The 20674-nt window shown below is 42.6% G+C and overlaps 1 protein-coding gene across 1 annotated transcript in view; it reads right to left on the reverse strand.

Annotated features, from left to right (window-relative positions):
- Positions 1-4943: 4943 nt before the first annotated feature.
- The window catches only part of LOC126198823 (myogenesis-regulating glycosidase-like), a 56154-nt gene continuing 40423 nt past the window's right edge, over positions 4944-20674 (reverse strand). The window contains exons 5-6 of the mRNA XM_049935394.1: positions 15594-15750; positions 4944-5239 (exon numbers count right to left, since the gene is read on the reverse strand). Coding sequence (XP_049791351.1) covers positions 5040-5239; positions 15594-15750 — 357 coding nt within the window. The 3' untranslated portion in view covers positions 4944-5039. The remainder of the gene's footprint in view (positions 5240-15593; positions 15751-20674) is intronic.

Below are 20674 nucleotides of genomic sequence, written 5' to 3' on the forward strand. Positions count from 1 at the left end.
ATTTGTACAGAAACCAGATGGCAGTTATAAGAGTCGAGGGACATGAAAGGGAAGCAGTGGTTGGGAAAGGAGTGAGACAGGGTTGTAGCCTCTCCCCGATGTTATTCAATCTGTATATTGAGCAAGCAGTAAAGGAAACAAAAGAAAAATTCGGAGTAGGTATTAAAATTCATGGAGAAGAAGTAAAAACTTTGAGGTTCGCCGATGACATTGTAATTCTGTCAGAAACAGCAAAGGACTTGGAAGAGCAGTTGAACGGAATGGACAGTGTCTTGAAAGGAGGATATAAGATGAACATCAACAAAAGCAAAACGAGGATAATGGAATGTAGTCAAATTAAATCGGGTGATGCTGAGGGGATTAGATTAGGAAATGAGACACTTAAAGTAGTAAAGGAGTTTTGCTATTGGCCGGCCGAAGTGGCCGCGTGGTTCTGGCGCTGCAGTCTGGAACCGCGAGACCGCTACGGTCGCAGGTTCGAATCCTGCCTCGGGCATGGATGTGTGTGATGTCCTTAGGTTAGTTAGGTTTAACTAGTTCTAAGTTCTAGGGGACTAATGACCTCAGCAGTTGAGTCCCATAGTGCTCAGAGCCATTTTTGAGTTTTGCTATTTAGGGAGTAAAATAACTGATGATGGTCGAAGTAGAGAGGATATAAAATGTAGACTGGCAATGGCAAGGAAAGCGTTTCTGAAGAAGAGAAATTTGTTAACATCTAATATTGATTTAAGTGTCAGGAAGTCGTTTCTGAAAGTATTTGTATGGAGTGTAGCCATGTATGGAAGTGAAACATGGACGATAACCAGTTTGGACAAGAAGAGAATAGAAGCTTTCGAAATGTGGTGCTACAGAAGAATGCTGAAGATAAGGTGGGTAGATCACGTAACTAATGAGGAGGTATTGAATAGGATTGGGGAGAAGAGAAGTTTGTGGCACAACTTGACTAGAAGAAGGGATCGGTTGGTAGGACATGTTTTGAGGCATCAAGGGATCACAAAGTTAGCATTGGAGGGCAGTGTGGAGGGTAAAAATCGTAGAGGGAGACCAAGAGATGAATACACTAAGCAGATTCAGAAGGATGTAGGTTGCAGTAGGTACTGGGAGATGAAGAAGCTTGCACAGGATAGAGTAGCATGGAGAGCTGCATCAAACCAGTCTCAGGACTGAAGACCACAACAACAACAACATCTATGGGAAAGGATCTATTTTGATAAGAAAAGTGGGCAGCTGAGTCTAGTAAATCCGAATTACTTATTACTATCTGTTTTCCGAAATGGCTGCCTTTGTAATAATTGTTTTGTGATTTGTTTGTTTGCCGTTTCTGCCCCGCGAACTTAGCTGATTCCTTCTGCATTGTTGGTCTGCTACCCCCGTGCCGGCCGTTGTGACCGAGCGGTTCTAGGCGCTTCAGTCTGAAACCGCACGACCTCCACGGTCGCAGGTTCGAATCCTGCCTCGGGCTTGGATGTGTGTGCTGTCCTTAGCTTAGTTAGGTTTAAATAGTTCCAAGTTCTAGGGGACTGATGACCTCAGATGTTAAGTCCCAGAGTGCTCTGAGCCATTTGAACCATTTTGCTACCCCCGTTATGTGCTTACCTGTAACCCGTGAGATTAAGCGTTTGCCTTACTTTGGTGTTCTATATTTCAAATGCGTATGTTACTGAGAAGAGGACATTCATATTTGTAATTAATTTCTCTTGATATTTAATGGTAAATCCCACTTAAGTAAATCTAAGCAGCACCGTCTAGAAGTGGGCTTTAGTGTAAGTTGGTATCAGCCATTTGCGACAACCTGTATGGTCTGTACGGAGCTGTGAAGCTCTGACGAAGTTCACGCCTCGTACCTAGTGTTTTGATCGGACATTACGCCGTAAAGGTCACTGTGTTTATAAGACTGATAACGTGCCTGCCCACGGAGGAGTGTTCAAATTTGATCTTAAGATTCCTTAAACAGTTACTAATTGATTTATTGTATTTTAACCTACTTTCACGTAAATTCTAAATCAAATTCACCAACTGTAAGGCTTATAAGCCTGGCTGCAGGCCGTTGATTCAGCTATCCCGTGTACGTGCTATTAAAATTCTTGTTAGTAGAATTCTGTTCACTTGAGATTGGTCAGTGTTGCAGTAAACTTGTCTTTACGGCCGAGGCATCGTGTTCCTTTAAAATATTAAACTGTCAAATTTAAGTACGTTAAATTACTTTGGATTCACCATGGTAGGTATTTGTCATTGGGCGTTATGCCGTTTGTGCAATTGTTAAGTGTAGTTACTAGTTTCATCAGTTGATGTTCTTGACCTGTGATTGTCTGTTAATAGTACTTGCTGCAACTATTTAACACTTTGAACTACTTTGGCATCGGCCTGATAGGCGTTTATCGTTGAGCTTTAAGCGATTTGAGCAAATGCTAAGTGTAGTTACTGGTTTGATCAACCGATGTGCATTGTAGTTTCCTAACACAGGACAGAGGGAAGACAGGCAGTTACAGGTCAGTCTGCAGTTACCGAGCAGTTAGGAACAGACGCAGAACGACAATCATCCAGTCAAGGTAGATTGATAGCTTAGATCAGCACCAAATACTATTACAAGGCACCTATAAGAGATACGGATTTTGGGACCCGACATGATGATCGCAGCACGAGACTCATGGACTCAGAGGTCTGCAATCGTACTTGCAATCAGACTAACTGCTACACTGAAGGCTAATTCTAAACATTACAAAGAGACAACTGGTTGCACAATAAAAGTCAGTGTATGAATCTGTGGGATGACCGCTAGCAGTAGTAATGAATACTAGCAGCGTTTTTAAGTACCGGTACATACTTTGAGAGCAGCACTCCAAGTGAGAAAAAGTGGCTTGTCGGAGCTTACCGAGGCTGGTAACGAGCGATATTGATCTGGCGCCTCAATGGTCTGACTGATAACCCTGTCTGAATATAAAAACGTGGATATTTAAGGGATTGTGGCGGCGTAGTGTTTCTCTCTTCGTATAGTCGGCCCACCAATCCACTGGCAATTTACAGGCTTTGGCCAATCTGATGAGTGGCTCTGCACCTCCAAGGCGCCTCTGTACAACCAATTTCAAATTCCTCTTCTTCTCTTACTCGATAGGTAGGGATGTTTCTATACTTTATGTTGACGGCGGCAAGTATAGTAGCAACAACGTCCACCTGAAAGCTAAACGTCACTGCCCTTCCTCCTACGGCAAGCAGTTTGCCTGCTCCCTGCATTGTGTCTCCGACTTCCTAGCTTGGAGTGCTCTAGCTGGCTTCCAACAGCATCAAGCTTAACAATCTACAAGTCGTTACATCGTCAGTATATAAATCCTGACCTGTAATTGTCTGATAAAAAGTAACGAAGTAACGCCGTATGGAAGTTTATAAATCTTGCTAGCACTACTTAGTGCTTTAAATTATTTTGGTAATTTGTTTTGGGCCCACCAATGTGTAGCGATCTTGGCTTAGTTTTTCTTTTTCTTTTTATTTTAATTATCGTCTTGCATTTGCTCATTTCTAGAATAATATTTTTTGATGTGTTAGAGCCTTGGCTCTATCTATCTGTAACCGAATCCCGCTCCAGCTACTGCCGGGTCTGGGTGCTGACGAGTCCTCTCCATTTGGCTCGGTCCTCCCACCACTTTTCATCCTCCACTTGCTGCCAGGTCACACCTCTCCTTTCTACAGATATTCTCACTCCCATTTCCACCGTGTTCTTGGGCGCCCTCTGGGTCTTTTCCCATCCACCTTTAGTTCTTCCATAATTTTGGGGAGTCTCTGCCCATTCATCCTTTTAACATGCCCATACCATCTTAATCTCTTTTTTCAATTTCTCTTGGCTCTAACCGCCCTATTCTGTAGCGGTGCCCACGAGAAATTCGTGCCTATCTGTCACGCCACACTAGTGGGCTTGTCCGACACACTTCGTGAACGCTAAGCCCCGTGCAGAGCCTATTGGAAATCACTTTGTAATTGAAAAGGTACCCACTAAAGCTCTTAACTTTTTCGTGTGCTATCGACAGCTTGCATGCACTTAAACCCGTAGTCAACTCGTCTGAAATAGTCACCCGTTCCCCGCCGGCAATGGGTGCGAACACTCAGATTTGCTGTGACGTTCGCGCCATAGCTTCAGGCCCGGATCTACGATGGGGGGGGGGGGGGGGGAGGGGCAAACCAGGGCATCTGTACCTGGCGGCAATCTCATGGGGCACCAAATTCAATTCTTGAGGAAAAAAGCCTTGTCTCACAAAGCGCCTAGCATCCAGCACACGTTGGTCTATCGATTGTTCATATGAATTTGGAATGCATGCCTTTTGGTTTTTGAGCACATCAGGACATCTTAATTTCCACTGGCCCCAATATATGTCTGATGGCTTCCATTACAAAATATACAAATTTGAATTCCACAGAACAAAATACAGTGACGTTCAATTCGAGAATGCTGTCTGAAGAGGCGTGCCACTGCACTTTGGCTCACTAAAGACCAAATAATATGTCTTACATTTCCTCGAACATGTGTGTTTTATACATATATCAAACTCTTCAGAAAGAAGACAAAATGAATATATTTCTGAGAAACTGTTTTTTATATTTTTTTATTTTTGACGTCCTATCTCAATCGCTCTAGGGGCAGGGGAGGCGCCACTACCAAGTTTTTTGCACCGGTTCGGAAATATCGTAGATCCGGGACTGCATGGCCTGTCTCTCTCTTGGGCCTTGTTCACTAGGTACCAGTGCTCCTATTATTAAATTGTGTATTTTCTAATTTTAAAGAGTTTGTTTTGATAATAAACCGATGTTCAAGAGAACATAATCTTGTAATCCCAGTACCTTACCGTTCCCCAGTCAGCTCCCAGCCACTTCACCATCAACACGGTAGACCTGTAAGGAATTTGTCAATGACATACCATAATCGAATTGACCAAGTCGGAAAGCTGGAGCGAAAATGGTGCTAATGAAGTTTATTTCCTTTGTTTGTATCGAATATTTTCCACTGAGTCAAGGATTTATCTGGAGGACCAGTGACGGCAAGTGGAGCGGCCTCAGTCCTCTGAGAGCCTGGTGAAGTAGGGCAGGACGCTGAGCGGAGCCGCGTAGTCGCGGAGCCAGACGGGGCCCTGCACCACCGGGTGCTGCGGGTCGGCCTCGTCCCTCCAGCTGCCCCTGGGCAGGTACACGTCGCGGCTCACCGCGCCCTCCTCCAACACCGGCGCCACCAGCAACTCCTCCCCCAGCAGGAACTCTGCGCGGAAAAGGTTTCATGTACTGACACAGCATTCGCAATATTGTTAAAACTCAGAGAGGAAGGTGACTGAGATCTGCAATAAATTTCATCTAGTAACAGTCAATACACTGTGTAACAGTACCAACAGACTCATCAACGATTTCTAGGCCATCTTTACGATCTGGAGCGAATATAAATCTTGCCACATAATCTATTCGCACGATATTTTAGTAGGTGACATTCTTAGACACTTCCTAATGCCTCTATTCGAAAAATATATCACTTAAGGCTGGTAGGACGTTAAACGGGCCGACTTGGAGCAGGAAAGGCGCCACAGGACATTTTAATTTCCACTGTCTATACCTTTACAGATAAATTCATAAAACTTTGTCAACGTGACCAGGAAGGATTCAGGATTCACACGTATAGCAGTGGAAGTTCAAAAACATAACAAATAAATTTGTTTTTACACGTAAAATTTCATCATTTTTTTCACTTACTATTGGCTGCATTTGTTCCTATAGGTACACTTTTCTTGATAAGTAAGAGAGGTTCTTCGAAGACTTTTGCACTGCTTATTAAACACGAGCTCCTAAATGCAAAATTCTAGAATTTTCCAAATCTATTAAAAACTGTGATAAAAATGAGATAATTAACTATACAATTTGAGTCTTTTCTAAACATGAAGTTTAAAGCCGGCCGGAGTGGCCGAGCGGTTCTAGGCGCTTCAGTCTGGAACCGCGCGACCGCTACGGTCGCAGGTTCGAATCCTGCCTCGGGCATGGATGTGTGTGATGTCCTTAGGTTAGTTAGGTTTAAGTAGTTCTAAGTTCTAGGGGACTGATGACCTCAGATGTTAAGTCCCATAGTGCTCAGGACCATTTGAACCATGAGGTTTAAAATGTAACAGCTCCTTCATTTTTTCATAAATTAAATAAATTATAGAGTGTCAGCAGCTGTAAGTATGGTTTGTATCCTGTGTAAAATTCATCGAACAATCTCTCTTACTTATGAAGAAAAGTGTTCCTATAGCAACAAATGGAGCCAATAGTAAGAGAAAAAATGATGAAACTTTAAATGTAAAAAAAAAGTTATATTTTTGAACTTCCACCGCTATGAGTGTGAATCCTGGTCATGCTGACAAAGTTTTATGATTTTATTTGTAAAAGTATAGACAATGGAAATTAAAATGTCCTGTGATTCCTCTTCTGTTCCAAGTCGGCCCGTTTGATTTCTTGTCCCCCTTAAATAAGATTTTACCGATCATCGAAAACTGTCGTCAAAGTATACCTGCAACCAAGTTTTTCAAATACGCAATTATTAATAAAATATAAATTATGAAACAGACAAAATACATATTTTATACATACAAGTCCCTGAGTGTTAACAACATGGAAATAGCCTTTCTTCTTCCAATAATAAACCAAAGAGCAGAAAGTTAAGAATTGTGAAACTATGTTAAAATATAGACTTTCGAAGCTTTACGTAACACCGGAAAAATTAGGACAGAGAAAGACTGAAACACTTACCAGTTTTCACCACATCCCTCCCAAACAGTCAATATCCAAATTTGAAATGTGGAAACTACGTCGTAAATTTTGGATTCAGAAACGTGTTTAACTGACAAAACTATTCTCACCAAAATTCCTGTTATAATTTTTTATTCCTGATACTGAATACAAAAATTATGTAACTTATTCTTAGGGAACATAAATATTGCAAAACACTGGGTTGACGAACAGACTGAAAAACTCACTCATGTGCAGAAATTCACATTCTCATAAATGAATATCAATAATGATTGTAAACTTTATTCACAAGCTATGTGTTTCATACCGTACTATTTTCAAAAAGTTAGTAACTTGCTTCAGAATTGTGTAAACAAAAGATAGAATAATAACTCCAGCCTGAACCTGGAGATTTTGCAAGATCTTTGGCTGCTCAAAGCAGACTACTTACTTCGTAGTCAGGTATGCTACGAAGCAGAAGTATTTTAAGCTCGCTCTGTAAACTATTACGTCAGCATAATTGGATGTGAGAACTTATGTCAACTGTGAATGTGGAAGTGCATCGAAACCGGAGATAAAACCATGTGGCAAAATGACATCAAAACTAAAACTGTTTATTTAAAGAGAAACATAATCCCAGATCTTTTTTTAGAAGCTTGCACAAGAAGTAGCAAGCTCGAAGATTATTGTCAAGACTTCGACTTTATAAAGTTAAGTCCAATTAATCCATTTACTTCTCCTTCACTGTGTTCGTATTTAGATACTTAAGGATTGACGACAAGTTACGCTATTTTTGTCAAATCCTTAAGTTTTACTACAAGTGAACGAAGTGAGGTTTGAACTATTGAGATATCGCAAGAGGTGGAAGTACGCTTGGAAAATGATTGGAGACACAGGAAGATTCCAATTGTATTAAATGATGGACAGACAGAGACACCTAAATGACATGTTGGTTTTTAAAGCGTACTTAGGAACAGGTATAGACTCGGATCGCAATTTAGTAATGATGAAGCCTAGAATGAAGTTTGAGAGAATCGTCCGGAAGAATCAGTATGCAAAGAGATAGGATACTGAAATACCGAGAAATGATTAGATGTATTTAAAGCTCCCTCAGCCTGTAGATATTACGATAACGAATGCCACAATACGCATTTGGGTTGAAGGGGAATTGACATCTATAAAAAGAGCAATCATAGATGCTGGACAGACAAACAGGAAGCTAACTGCGAAAAAACCTTGGATAACTGAAGATACACCTCAATTGATCGACGAAAGTAGGAAGTAAAAAATGTTTTCGGAAGTACAGGAATATAGCAATATAAATCAGTTCGGAATTAAATTAGTATGAACTGCAGAGACGCTTAGGCGAAGTGGCTATAGGAAAAATGTTAAGGAATAAAACGGAGATGGTCTTTGGAAGGATTGGTTCAGTATAAATAAAAGTCAAAACAAACAAAGATAAAATTAAAGCTAAGGACATAAACATTAAGATATCAATCCATTGTTAAACACAGAGAAGAGAGCGGATAGTCTGTAAGCCTCTATGAGGGGGAGGAATTGTGCGACGAGGTGACAGAAGAAGGAATGACAGTCTATGTGGAAGTTATAGGTGATACAGTATAAGAGTTTAACTGAAGTTTGGAATCCTTGTGACCCCATTAGGCAGAAGGCATAGAAAACATCTCTTTGCTGTTTCTAAAATCATTGGTGGAAGAGGCAAAAAAAGCGATTATTCGAGTTGATTTGCAAAATCTGACACTGGAGACATACTACCAGACCATCGGAAAAATATCGTCCATTAGACCACGATTAGTTTTCCTATAGAAAAGGAAAGGCATCAGGGTAGCAGTTCTGACATTGAGCTTGATAATGAAAGCAAGACTTGAGAAAAATCTAGATACGTTCATAGAATTTGTCGACCTCAAAAACGCGTTCAGCAGTGTCAAATTGTGCAAAATGTTCGAAATTCCGAGAAACGTAGGACTAAGGTGTAGGGAAAGAGGGATATAATGTAAAATTTACAGGTACTAAGAAGCAACAATGAAAATGGAAGATAAAGAATGAAATGTTCGGATTAAGAAAAGTGTAAGAGATGGATGCAGTCTTTCGACTCTGACGTTCATTCCGTATATGGAATGCGCTGTGTGATTGCTGTCGTTAGTGAAAGAGAAGAACTGCAGAATGTGTGGAATGGTATGAACTGTCTAATGAATGCTGAATATGAACTGAGAACCAGCTAGAGAAAGATAAAAGTAATAAGAAGTAGTAGAAATGAGGTTAGCAATAAACTTTGTATCAAAATTGGTGACCACAAAGTACACAATGTGAAGCAATTCTGGCGCATTGGAAGCAAAATAACACATGACCAACTAAGGAAGAACGATTGCACAGGCAATGAGGGAATGCCTGGCGAAAAGAGGTTTACTAGTATCATACATCACCTTAAGCTGAGGAACAAATTTCCGAAAATGTATATCTGGAGCACGGGCTTGTATGGCAGGGAACCATGAACTGCGGGGAAACAGGAGAAGAAGAGAATGGAAGTGTTTGACACGTAATGTTGTAGACGGATGTTGAAAATTAGGTGGGCTGACAAGACAAGGACGGGGAATTTACCCGCAGAATTGTCGAAGAAATGAAAGTATTGAAAACACTGATAAGAAGAAGGATGCGATGATACGTCAAGTGTTGCGACGATAACGATGTTGCTTAGGGGTTTAGAGAGACTAAACATCTTGCTTATCAGTTTACATGTGTTAACATATCAGAGGATAACTCCCACGTTAGGAGAGGGAGCTCTAGAGAGTGAAAGATGTAGGGAAAGGCAGAGATTTGAATACAGCCAATGCGAGACTGAGGACGTGGAGTGCAAGAACTACTCGGAGATGAAGAAGTTGGCAACAGAGAGACATGAGAGGCGGGCTGCGTCAAACCAGGCAGAAGACTAATGACTCAAAAAGAAAAGAAATGTTAAGGCTAGTGCCATGGTAGCGGGCTCGTTAACATAATTTCCAGCCTGACATATGGTCCACAGAAATCCGCTAAAACTCGTATCACATTCAAAAACGGTAGGTTCAATATAGCCGTTCCCAGCAGGCAATTTGCACCTCAAGTAGATAAATAATTTCTGGATGTGATCGGCTCTGCACACGACAATGCGAAATACGAACAGGTTACTGTATTCTGAGAAGAATTTCATGTCAGGTAGTTTATAATAACGTAGAAAATGCATCCGTTGGCTCACCCTTATGTAACTTGTATAGAATGTGTCAGTTTTTAATGCACATTTCACGCCAAAATTGAGGGAAAGGTGCAAAACGACTGAAATATTTCTTAAGCTTAAATGAAAGTGGTTTGGAAATAGTCAAGTAAGTAATTTATTCTACACATTTGATTGGTACCCAGTATAAGGCATTACTTCATCAGTCCTGCCAACGGTGGCACATGGCCATAGACATTTTGGTCTGAATATGCTTTGTTCCGAAACGGTAAATAAGTGCAAACTAAAAGCGACTTGTGCTGTTTCTAGAGCAGTTTTTGTTAATCAGTCGCTGTAGTTACATAGATGATATGTCGTAAGCTGTTTGTTAAATATTGAACAGAGCTGCAGCAACTCCGCTATAGGAGATGGGAACTGTTGACAAATAACTGAATTCATTTGTACTCGTTCAGGAAAGAAAGTGTGGCTGTCCGTGTAAAAAGAAGCTGGAAGTAGATAGAGAATTCATCAAGACAGCACAGAATTGCAATACATGTCACTTGAACCACTAGATGCTACAGTGAAACGGTTTTTCTTCAACAGACTTGTGTGTAACTCTGACAAGACCAATCATCTTCTGTTAGGACTATCTAACTATATAGAAAATAGAGCGATTAAACTTTTAGGATTCCGTAGTGACTGAAAGTTGACCTGGAGAAACACATCAGTTATATCAGTAAAAAAATATAAAGGCTAACATACCTAATCCGGAATATATTAATATCGAATATATTAATATGGGATATTAATGTGAAATATATTAACTTCAGGATAATTCAGATTGACCTGTTTTCGGCTCATCGAGTCTCAAATTTCTTATGAACTGCTGATATGGGGGCACTATACATATAAGTGGTATACTGGAGGTACAAAAAACGTTATAACAGAAATGTGTAGGCCTGGACCAAGACATCACTGACGATCTCTGTTTCGAAAACTTAATATATTTACTGTTGTATATGTGTACATATACACTGAATGCAAAAGAATTTCAAATAAGACACACCAGCACAACACGAGACAAAAAATTAAAATGGATAATTCAAGACACAGACAGGTAAAAGCAGCCTGGTCCCACAGAGTCTGGTTTCTAAGACAAAAAAGAAAAAAACGGCGTGTCACGAAGAAATTACCGAATAGGACAGAAATCAGGAGCTGTGATTTGGATGTACATACAAACAAATGACTACAGGTTCAGAAAAATTGGATGATTTATTCAAGAGGAAGAGTTACACAAGTTGAACAAGTGAATAACGCGTTGGTCCACCACTGGATCTTGGGCTTGGCATTGATTGGTAGAGTTACTGGATGTCCTCCTGAGGAATATCATGCCAAATTCTGTCCAACTGGCGCGTCAGATCGTCAAAATGCTGAGCTTGTAGGAGGGTCCGGCCCATAATACTCCAAACTTTCTCAGTTGGGGAGAGATCCGGTGAACTTGCTGACTAAAGTGGGGTTTGACAAGCACGAAGTCAAGCAGTAGAAACTCTCGCCGTGTGCAGGAATGCGTTATCTTGCTGAAATGTAAACTCAGGATGGCTTGACATGAAGGGCAACGGGGCTTAGAATATCATCTAAATATCACTGTGCTGTAAAAGTGCTGCGGGAGACAACCAAGGGGTCCTGCTATGAAATGAAATGTCACTGCAGACCACCACTTCTGGTTGTTGCCCTGTATGGCGAGCGACAGTCAGCTTGGTATCCCACTGCTGTCTAGATCATCTCCAGACAGGTCTTCGCTGGTCATCGAGGCTAAATTGGAAACGGGACTCATCAATGAAGACAGTTCTACTCCTCAGTGAGATTCCAGGCCGAAGACATGTCTGGACACGCTCCGGAGACCAATGGGTTACCAGCCTGAGTGTTGCCTGCCTTTTTTTTTTTTTTGTTTGGTCATCAGTCTACTACTGGCTGGTTTGATGCGGCCCACCACAAATTCCTTTCCTGTACTAACCTCTTCATCTCAGAGTAGCACTTGCAACCTACGTCCTCAATTATTTGCTTGACGTAGTCCAATCTCTGTCTTCCTCTACAGTTTTTGCCCTCTACAGCTCCCTCTAGTACCATGGAAGTCATTCCCTCATGTCTTAGCAGATGTCCTATCATCCTGTCCCTTCTCCTTATCAGTGTTTTCCACATATTCCTTTCCTCTCCGATTCTGCGTAGAACCTCCTCATTCCTTACCCTATCAGTCCACCTAATTTTCAACATTTGTCTATAGCACCACATCTCAAATGCTTCGATTCTCTTCTGTTCCGGTTTTCCCACAGTCCATGTTTCACTACCATACAATGCTGTACTCCAGACGTACATCATCAGAAATTTCTTCCTCAAATTAAGGCCGGTATTTGATATTAGTAGACTTCTCTTGGCCAGAAATGCCTTTTTTGCCATAGCGAGTCTGCTTTTGATGTCCTCCTTGCTCCGTCCGTCATTGGTTATTTTACTGCCTAGGTAGCAGAATTCCTTAACTTCATTGACTTCGTGACCATCAATCCTGATGTTAAGTTTCTCGCTGTTCTCATTTCTACTACTTCTCATTACCTTCGTCTTTCTCCGATTTACTCTCAAAACATACTGTGTACTCATTAGACTGTTCATTCCGTTCAGCAGATCATTTAATTCTTCTTCACTTTTACTCAGGATAGCAATGTCATCAGCGAATCGTATCATTGATATCCTTTCACCTTGTATTTTAATTCCACTCCTGAACCTTTCTTTTATTTCCATCATTGCTTCCTCGATGTACAGATTGAAGAGTAGGGGCGAAAGACTACAGCCTTATCTTACACCCTTCTTAATACGAGCACTTCGTTCTTGATCGTCCACTCTTATTATTCCCTCTTGGTTGTTGTACATATTGTATATGACCCGTCTCTCCCTATAGCTTACCCCTACTTTTTTCAGAATCTCGAACAGCTTGCACCATTTTATGTTGTCGAACGCTTTTTCCAGGTCGACAAATCCTATGAAAGTGTCTTCATTTTTCTTTAGCCTTGCTTCCATTATTAGCCGTAACGTCAGAATTGCCTCTCTCGTCCCTTTACTTTTCCTAAAGCCAAACTAATCGTCACCTAGCGCATTCTTAATTTTCTTTTCCATTCTTCTGTATATTATTCTTGTAAGCAGCTTCGATGCATGAGCTGTTAAGCTGATTGTGCGATAATTCTCGCACTTGTCAGCTCTTGCCGTCTTCTGAATTGTGTGGATGATGCTTTTCCGAAAGTCAGATGGTATATCGCCAGGCTCATATATTCTACACACCAACGTGAATAGTCGTTTTGTTGCCACTTCCCCCAATGATTTTAGAAATTCTGATGGAATGTTATCTATCCCTTCTGCCTTATTTGACCGTAAGTCCTCCAAAGCTCTTTTAAATTCCGATTCTAATACTGGATCCCCTATCTCTTCTAAATCGACTCCTGTTTCTTCTTCTATCACAACAGACAAATCTTCACCCTCATAGAGGCTTTCAATGTATTCTTTCCACCTATCTGCTCTCTCCTCTGCATTTAACAGTGGAATTCCCGTTGCACTCTTAATGTTACCACCGTTGCTTTTAATGTCACCAAAGGTTGTTTTGACTTTCCTGTATGCTGAGTCTGTCCTTCCGACAATCATATCTTTCTCGATGTCTTCACATTTTTCTGCAGCCATTTCATCTTAGCTTCCCTGCACTTCCTATTTATTTCATTCCTCAGCGACTTGAATTTCTGTATTCCTGATTTTCCCGGAACATGTTTGTACTTCCTCCTTTCATCAATCAACTGAAGTATTTCTTCTGTTACCCATGGTTTCTTCGCAGCTACCTTCTTTGTACCTATGTTTTCCTTCCCAACTTCTGTGATGGCCCTTTTTAGAGATGTCCATTCCTCTTCAACTGTACTGCCTACTGCGCTATTCCTTATTGCTGTATCTATAGCTTTAGAGAACTTCAAACGTATCTCGTCATTCCTTAGTACTTCCGTATCTCACTTCTTTGCGTATTGATTCTTCCTGACTAATGTCTTGAACTTCAGCCTACTCTTCATCACTACTATATTGTGATCTGAGTCTATATCTGCTCCTGGGTACGCCTTAAAATCCAGTATCTGATTTCGGAATCTCTGTCTGACCATGATGTAATCTAATTGAAATCTTCCCGTATCTCCCGGCCTTTTCCAAGTATACCTCCTCCTCTTGTAATTCTTGAACAGGGTATTCGCTATTACTAGCTGAAACTTGTTACAGCACTCAATTAGTCTTTCTCCTCTTTCATTCCTTGTCCCAAGCCCATATTCTCCTGTAACCTTTTCTTCTACTCCTTCCCCTACAATTGCATTCCAGTCGCCCATGGCTATTAGATTTTCGTCCCCCTTTACATACTGCATTACCCTTTCAGTATCCTCATACACTTTCTCTACCTGTTCATCTTCAGCTTGCGACGTCGGCATGTATACCTGAACTATCGTTGTCGGTGTTGGTCTGCTGTCGATTCTGATTAGAACAACCCTTACGGCCCGACAACCACGAGTGACTGACTGGGGTGCCATTACCTTTGGTTGCTGGACCCCTTTGGTCGTTATCCGCGGGACCTTTACTGCAGAGCAGTACCTCGACGATATTCTACCCTCAGTTTTGTTGCCCTTCATAGCAAGCCATATTGGGCTTACATTTCAGCAAGACAGTGCCCGCTCATACAAGACGAGAGTGTCTGCTTCGTGCTTGCCAAACCGTACCTTGGTCAGGAAGTCACCGGATCTCTCCCCAGTTAAGAACTTCGGTGCGATATGGGCAGGACCATCCAACCATCTCGGGATTTTCACTATTTAACGCGCCAAGTGGACAGAATTGAGCACTGTATTAACCATCGCCAAGCCGAACAACTGCTTCCATAAGGGCCAGAGGTCGACCAATGCGTGACTGACTTGTTCAATGTGTCAAGCTCATTCTCTTGAGTGAATCACCCATTTTTTTCTAAAATTTTAATGATTTGTGTGTCTGTAAATCTACCAATTTCCGTCCCATTCGGATATTTCTTGTGTGGTGCGTCGCTTTTTTTGTCTTAAAGTGTATTTAACAAATTAGCACCTTCAGCATAATCCATGTCTTGCAAATTATTTTTAAAAAGTTGTATAACTATTGGCTGAATCTATATTTTATAATATAAAATAATATTTGCTGCACGGATTGTGAATGTATGTTAAAATTTAATATATGTGTAATTATGAATGTAATTAAGTGTATGGGTGATACGTATCAGAGATGTAGCCTATTCCATCGTGTATATGGTCGATGGCGAATAAAGTTAAAAGATGAGCAGAGATGAAAGGTAGCGCGAGAAATATGTGAGAACATTCCACATGAGATCTGACATCAGTATCTCATAGTTTTGGTTATTTAGATTTCTCAGAAAAAAAAAGCTCTTATTGCGAGGTTATGAATTGTTTTGCCGTAGATAGCGTATCAAACAAGACATGCCTCAACTTTTAACATTAGCTACGTTAATGATGCGAGTACATGCAGAGAAGTGGCACAACGAAATGTGGAGAAACTCAGATATGTCAGCGATAGGCGAAAATGAGATGCTGGTTATAAACAACAGCACACGGGAGGTGAGTCTCACCAGAGTTGATGGCCTGCGCAGTGGCGTCCGTCGGGTCGAGCCACCAGATGGGCAGGTTGACAGGCGTCCCGTCCTCCACCGTCTTCTTCATCAGGTCGACGATGCGTGGTGCGTAGGCTGCGTGCAGCGCCGTCAGCTCGCGGCTCATCTCCACCGTCTGCAACACAGCAATAAGGTGACGCACTGTGGATTACTGAGCAAGCAAGGTACAGCTGGAAAACTCAACTACATTCGCAGTCGACAGTCAAACGAATATAAATTTGTGAAATTCACTTCCGGAAAAAAAATTAGTACTGTCTTTTAGAGATTTCCAAATCACTTAAAATTTATTGTTGCAACATTGCATATGGAGTAAGTGAAATCATTACATTTGCATTTAATTAAGTGTATGGGTGATACGTATGAGAGATGTAGCCTTGCCCGCGAAAGGCAAAGGTCCCGAGTTCGAGTCTCGGTCCGGCAGACAGTTTTAATCTGGCACACTAAAACTGTGTTCCGGACCGAGAATCGAACTCGGGACCTTTGCCTTTCGCGGGCAAGTGCTGTACCAACTGAGCTACCCAAGCACGACTCACGACCCGTCCTCACAACTTTAATTCCGCCAGTACCTCGTCTCCTACCTCCTAAACTTCACAGAAGCTCTTCTGCGAACCTTACAGAACTAGCACTCTTTGGAAGAAACGATATTGCTGAGACATGGCTTAGCCACAGCCTCGGGGATGTTTCCAGAATGAGATTTTCACTCTGCAGTGGAGTGTCCGCGGGTCGTGAGTCGTGCTTGGGTAGCTCAGTAGGTAGACCACTTGCCCGCGAAAGGCAAAGGTCCCGAGTTCGAGTCTCGGTCCGGCACACAGTTGTAATTTGCCAGGAAGTTTCATATCAGGGCACACTCCGCTGCACAGTGAAAATCTCATTATGTTCGTACGTGGTGTAGCTTCCGCGGTCGGCAATGCAAGCGCTCACTCTGGCATCCTGTCGATTGTACAGATGGCGAATACCGGGGAATAGTTGTTCCACGCTTGCTCGGCCTGTTTACATAATTTTATAAGAGTAGTTGGTTGACGAGTCTCACGAGTCACCTCTCGTGCAGTCATATCCCACAAATGCTCGACTGGACACTCGTCTGAAGATTGTGCTCGCCGAGAAAGTTGCTGCACGTCTTGCAGAGCACATTGAGTTTCAGCCGCAATGTGTGGGCGAGCATTATCCTATTGCAACAAGAGACCACCTTCCTGTTGCAAGAATGGTAAAAGAACAGATCTAACAACATTGTGACGTAACGAGCGCTGCTTAGCGTCCCCTCCAGAAACACCAAAGGAGAAGTATCTTATCGCACCCAGACTACAAGGCCATGGGCTGGGTATTCTACGAGACAACGCTCACCAGGTCTACGTCGTATGTACACACTTTGCCTGTGAGAATAATCTGCTTTGATTGCTGAAGGTCACTGAGCTTCCTTCATTCCAAGTAACGCTCTGACAGCACCAGTCGAACCGTGGACGTCGATGCTGCGGTGTAAATGGAATATGGGCTACAGGTGTGCCTTCCTGTGGTCCCGTGCTAATAATCGGTTCGTAACAATCAAGCCCTCTTATCTGTGCTCTGGTAGCTGTAAGATCTGCCCCTTCTGCTCTTACAATATGACGCGCCTGTCGGTCGTCTGTGTAGCATGGACGTCCAGAACCTCGTCTATAGGTTTGAGTATGTTGAGTATGTTCACGTGACTACTGATACTAGTATCTTTACCTAACCAACGCAGCACATTCAACTTGTGTGGAAATTCTCCGAAAGGACCATCCGGCAACAATTTGACCTCTTTCAACCTCGCTCGCTTAGCTGCAGGAAGCTCGAGTTCATCTCGAGGGCATCGTTGCCTGCTTGTTTCACACGCTTGTTCAACACTGAGTCTTCTGGCTGTGAACATTCCTTACTAAAGAGCAGGCGTAGGTGGCGCTCTGGCAACTATGCTACTACCCTACCCTGTATGTTGGCGGACGACGTTGAACCATTATCAGTACATCTACTACCCCACAGATGGCGACTGCCGTCATCGGATCAAGATCAACATCTTCTTTCCAGTTGTACTATTTTTTTCCGTTAGCGTATACATGCAGGACGTCCAACATTAATCGATGGGTCAAATCATTGTGGCCTCTACCAAGATCAAGAACGAATCCCATGTGGTGGCGCTGCGAGCACATGACGCAGTGATGGAAGTATGAGGGCTATTCGTTTATTAACGTCCGATCGGTCGCGAAATGGAAACTACAGTGAAAATCCGACGAAGCACTGCAGAGATATTTTGGACAGTGTGTTTAGTATGCCCGCCGACCGTATGATGTCGCTTTGAGTTCATAAAGATACTAAGAAAACAGTTTCTCCTGCCATGTACAAGCACCTGTTGAGATATTTCGTCCTATTTCATGCCGCCCTCATAAGTGCCATGCATTTCTGCTCTCCATTCCTCATTATCATTCTTGGCCACACACTGTGCTCTACCTGCGTTTCCGGTGGGAAGTGTTTGATGACCCACCACACCACCTGGGTTTGGTTCCCTGTGAGTTTTATCTCTGCGCGCGCGAACCGCTTGTTACGAAGACAACATTTTGAGACAGACAACGAGTTGCAGACCAGCTTAGGGAATTTGCGTGTCAGGCCGTCCTACTGGCCCGGGTTCGATTCCCGGCTGGGTCGGGAATTTTCTCCACTCAGCGACTGGGTGTTGTGTTGCCTTCACCATCATTTCATCCCCATCCGGCGCGCAGGTCGCCCAATGTGGCGTCGAATGTAATAAGACCTGCACCAAGGCTGCCGGACCTGCCCCGCAAGGGGCCTCCCGGCCAATGATGCCAAACGCTCATATACAAATTCATAATTACCTGATAACAGCTCACATTCGACGCGAACATACATACATGTCCATATTACTGTTGTATAAACTATAATGTAATTTTGCTGGCAAAATGACTTACTTGAAATTTAAAGGACGCTTGCCATCTTTTAGTATAAGTTTATAGTATCCTTTAAGTCGATTTACAGTATCTCATGTAGTGCATTTTCGAATTGTGTCACTTTTCTTGCCGGGGGTGTGATGTTCTTACGACTCGGCATCTGGGAACCAGTATTCTGCAAATGGCAAATCTGGTCTGTTGCTCGCGTATTGTGTCGAAGGATAGCGAAACCACGAGTAGGCGGGAACGTGTTGAATGTCTACGCTACATCACGGAGCGTCCAAGTGACAGCCTTGCCTGCTCTGAAAGTAGGATAGGCGGTGATCTGTTGTGCATCTGATGACGAGGTATTTTGCTGGTGCAGCTACAATTCTTGTTTATAGCGCAGATTGTCTGTCCTACGCATCTGTGGCGGAACCTGCGAGATGTTTTGTAAACCCCAGGCGATCTAAGACCTTTACAAAATACCAGGCGAGTGCGGCCAATCCATTGTCAGACAAATAGTGCGCGTCGTAAAACAACTCAAGACAGAGCATGAGAGTTTTTAGTCATTGAAGTAAAAAATACTGACAGCACTCTTAACACAGACAGTGGCCCACAGTTCATTGTGGTGTGGGGTCAAGCGATGGCGAGTTTGAAGCGAGTGCATCGAATGTCGAGTCAACATATGCCCATATATGGTGACATCGCAGTCACCACTGACTTGTCTGCTAGCTAGAGCATAAATGAGCATATCAACAGCCATTCTACCTGACAATAGCTAAGGCTTACTTGGCCGAAAGCTCAGGGCATTTAACCACTTGGCGTGGCTGGAAGCCCGAGAACAGTATATTCAGTGTTACTGTCGAGAAATTCTGAATTCTTGCACGCAGAATCTGTTTTGAAAGACAACGAATTTTCTTCACATCAGATTAGCACAGCTTTGAGGAGGAAGAAGCGCGACCGCTCACAAGGTCAACTCGATAAGGAGCTGCTCAAGTGGAGTGTGTTCCTCCCCATATGTGAGCAATATTTCATCTAAATCAGGCAGAATCGTAACGAAATGTTGTGTTAAAATAGTCTTCCGGCGTTCTAAAAACACCTATGGGCTTCTCGTCACGGTAAAGGATAATCTGGATTTCCGGAATGCTGGAGTCTAGAGAATACCATGACAATATCGCAAGGCCAACATTGGTCGGACCACACACATAATTCATAAAAGGTGCGCAGAACATTATTACCACATTTGCCGTTCGCAGTTCAGTAAGTCAGCCATAGTCGAGCATTGTAACTCCATAGGACATTCATGGATTTTTCTGTCACAAAAATCTTGCCTCTCCACCTCCCCCCCCCCCCCCTCCCATGAGATATTCCGGAAATCAGTTATGGAGAAATCCTTGGAGACATTACGTTAATGCATAAGTTCGTAGCGTTTTCCATAAGTTCAACAGATACACATAACATAGACTGTAGTAACCAATGACATATTAGACTGATCAATACATACTGTACACTGCTATTCTCTCATTTACTCTAACATCTTTGTTCTCAAAAAACAGACTTACTAAGAACGTGATTATTCTTCACCGTTTACAACAGTCTGCCAACGCTGCGCTAAGTTTTCGATTACGCGACTATACAAATCACAAATTTGAGGTGAAGAACTCTAGTCATATTCGGAGTGCATTTTCATCCGGAAAGGAGGTTCCTTGAAGCTTGTTTGACAGTGAGCAGAAAATGTGAAAATCTGAGGGCGCAAGGTCAGTTGTATAAAGTGGGGTCCGCAGCTCGTGGTCGTGCGGTAGCGTTCTCGCTTCCCGCGCCCGGGTTCCCGGGTTCGATTCCCGGCGGGGTCAGGGATTTTCTCTGCCTCGTGATGGCTGGGTGTTGTGTGATGTCCTTAGGTTAGTTAGGTTTAAGTAGTTCTAAGTCTAGGGGACTGATGACCTCAGATGTTAAATCCCATAGTGCTTAGAGCCATTTGAACCACCAGATGTATAGTATTATCTTTTGTGGACGCGCGCAGGTCTTTGTTTGGGGTCTTGCTGTTGCTGCTTTGTTTGGGTTCAACCATTCCTTTCTTCTCCTTATCTTAGCATAAGACAACTACTTCTCGTCACCGGTGATAACACAGTACAGGAATAGTCGGTG

The sequence above is a fragment of the Schistocerca nitens genome, chromosome 8 (assembly GCF_023898315.1).
Source record: "Schistocerca nitens isolate TAMUIC-IGC-003100 chromosome 8, iqSchNite1.1, whole genome shotgun sequence".
Lineage (NCBI taxonomy): Eukaryota > Metazoa > Arthropoda > Insecta > Orthoptera > Acrididae > Schistocerca > Schistocerca nitens.